The sequence below is a fragment of the Poecilia formosa genome, unplaced genomic scaffold, assembly GCF_000485575.1.
Source record: "Poecilia formosa unplaced genomic scaffold, Poecilia_formosa-5.1.2 Scaffold7, whole genome shotgun sequence".
In the NCBI taxonomy this organism is placed as follows: Eukaryota; Metazoa; Chordata; class Actinopteri; order Cyprinodontiformes; family Poeciliidae; genus Poecilia; species Poecilia formosa.
Window position 1 is genome coordinate 5,060,446 of NW_006799946.1, and position 1,899 is coordinate 5,062,344.

Genomic DNA, 1,899 nt, shown 5'->3' on the forward strand with positions numbered 1-1,899 from the left:
ATGTTATATTATTGTGTATATAAAGTGTACACAATAAGGACAGCATCTTTTCTATCTTTTCTAACTTCTGCTTCAGATGTGAGAACATGAAACCGCTGCGTTGCCTTGTCTTTCCTGTGCAGTTGGACTTGATGGCTTTCAAAGGAGTCCTAAGTTTAGGGTCTGAATTAATCTGACTGTTTAATGAGGCCAGAGGGACGCCGAGTGCGTGCAGACGGCCTTCATGGCTGAGCTTCTAAATCTGGATCCGTTTTCACTCTGGCTGCAACATGTTTGCAATTAACCACAAATTGAAAGCTGTGGATTTGGGGAAAGAAAGAAAAAAAGCCCATAAAAGCATCACCTTTCCAGTAACGGTGAGTGGGAAGCTGGTCAAAAAGAGGATGTAGCGAGGAATCTTGAAGTGGGCGATCTGGAAGAAGTGAAAACCGGGAGATGATGAGCAGAGCAGCTCTGGCAGAGGAAGGAGAGCAGAAATGAAGCCACCTGTCCTTTGCAGTATCCTCTGATCTCCTCTGCTGTGCACTCCTGGCCGTCCACCAGTTTGATGCAGGCACAGACCTCTTCACCCATTCGAGGATCTTTGACTCCAACCACCTAGCAGCCAGGAAACAAAATAAATACCGAAGGTTATCAGTCATCAGTGTGTGGAGCTGAATGTTGAAAATAAAGGAGAATAGAAGCATGAAACTAAACTGAAGTTGTTAAAGTTTCTGATCTAGATTGGTAATATTAATTATATTCATGTTATGGTTAAGCAGGGGTGAAAGTAGGCAGGTATGGTCGGGTACTGCGTACCCCTAAAAGATTTAGCGGGGAAGAGAGAGGAGCGGCTGTCTGCTGTAAAGAATCAACGGGTTCACTGTGCAGCCGTGAGTGATTAGTTTTTCAAGAACAATCTAAAATTCGACTTAATCAGTTAATAAATAACTTTTTCCACATTTCATATCGTTTCTGAACAGGTCATGCTAGAGCAGCGGTGCAATACGTCGATCGCAGAAGGTTTTGAGTGACAAACTGAACGCCGCCAGGAGGCTGAGCCCAGAACGTCCTCCTCTGAGTGGCTTATCAAAACGTTCATAACTTTATTAAAGAACAACAAAAATCTACAAAATGTGTTCAAATTAATGACCCAACAATAATAATCTCAGTGATTATTGTTTCAACAAGGTGTTGCGCGATTCTGTGCGTTTCGGTTCCATTATTAAAATAACGAGCAGAGCAGGAGTTTAAAATTAACTAATCAACCACCGCTGTGTTTATGAGAGGCTTATTAATGATCACAAAATAAATATTAAGGCTGCAAACCTAACGGACTGAATGTTATGTTTTTAAAGTAATCTCTAGTCGGCTTGTGGAGCGCAGGTGGTTGCCACGGCAACGGGTGTGCTTAAATGACAAAGTGAGAGAGAGTAAAAAAGTGCGAGTGGTTTAGAGTTGATCACCTGTTCGGGTTGTTTTACCTTTGTTTACCTTTCTCATGGCGCTTTACAGCCGCTGTAATTTCTGAACATTCAATGACAAACGGACTAATTAACTCGTTCTTTGTGAGTATTTGTCATTTACAACAAACATCAAACAAGGTAAATATGTTTCTTAAGTATTTAACAAACAAATGGCTTCTACGGCGATAATTATGTGAAATTAAATTAATTGTCTGATATAAAAAATAGTTTGGTGCTGTCGGGCTCAGAGTCTGAGAGGCTTTTCCTTTATCAAACAATTATTTATTTACTTATTTTTGCCTCTTTAGTGGAAATATTGATGTTGATTAGATTTTCTCCAAAATAATAACTTTTTCAACCTTTATAGCTCCACTGTTGAATATGAGGCTTTAATATTCACAAATAACATTGAAATAAAATCCAGTCCAACATCTGGTTTGAGGTGATTCCTCTG

General features: G+C 39.9%; 1 protein-coding gene across 1 annotated transcript in view; it reads right to left on the reverse strand.

The window, feature by feature from the left end:
- acsf2 (acyl-CoA synthetase family member 2) overlaps positions 1 to 1,899 on the reverse strand; it is a 29,892-nt gene that overhangs the window by 1,308 nt on the left and 26,685 nt on the right. The window contains exons 14-15 of the mRNA XM_007572858.2: positions 487 to 597; positions 344 to 412 (exon numbers count right to left, since the gene is read on the reverse strand). Coding sequence (XP_007572920.1) covers positions 344 to 412; positions 487 to 597 — 180 coding nt within the window. The remainder of the gene's footprint in view (positions 1 to 343; positions 413 to 486; positions 598 to 1,899) is intronic.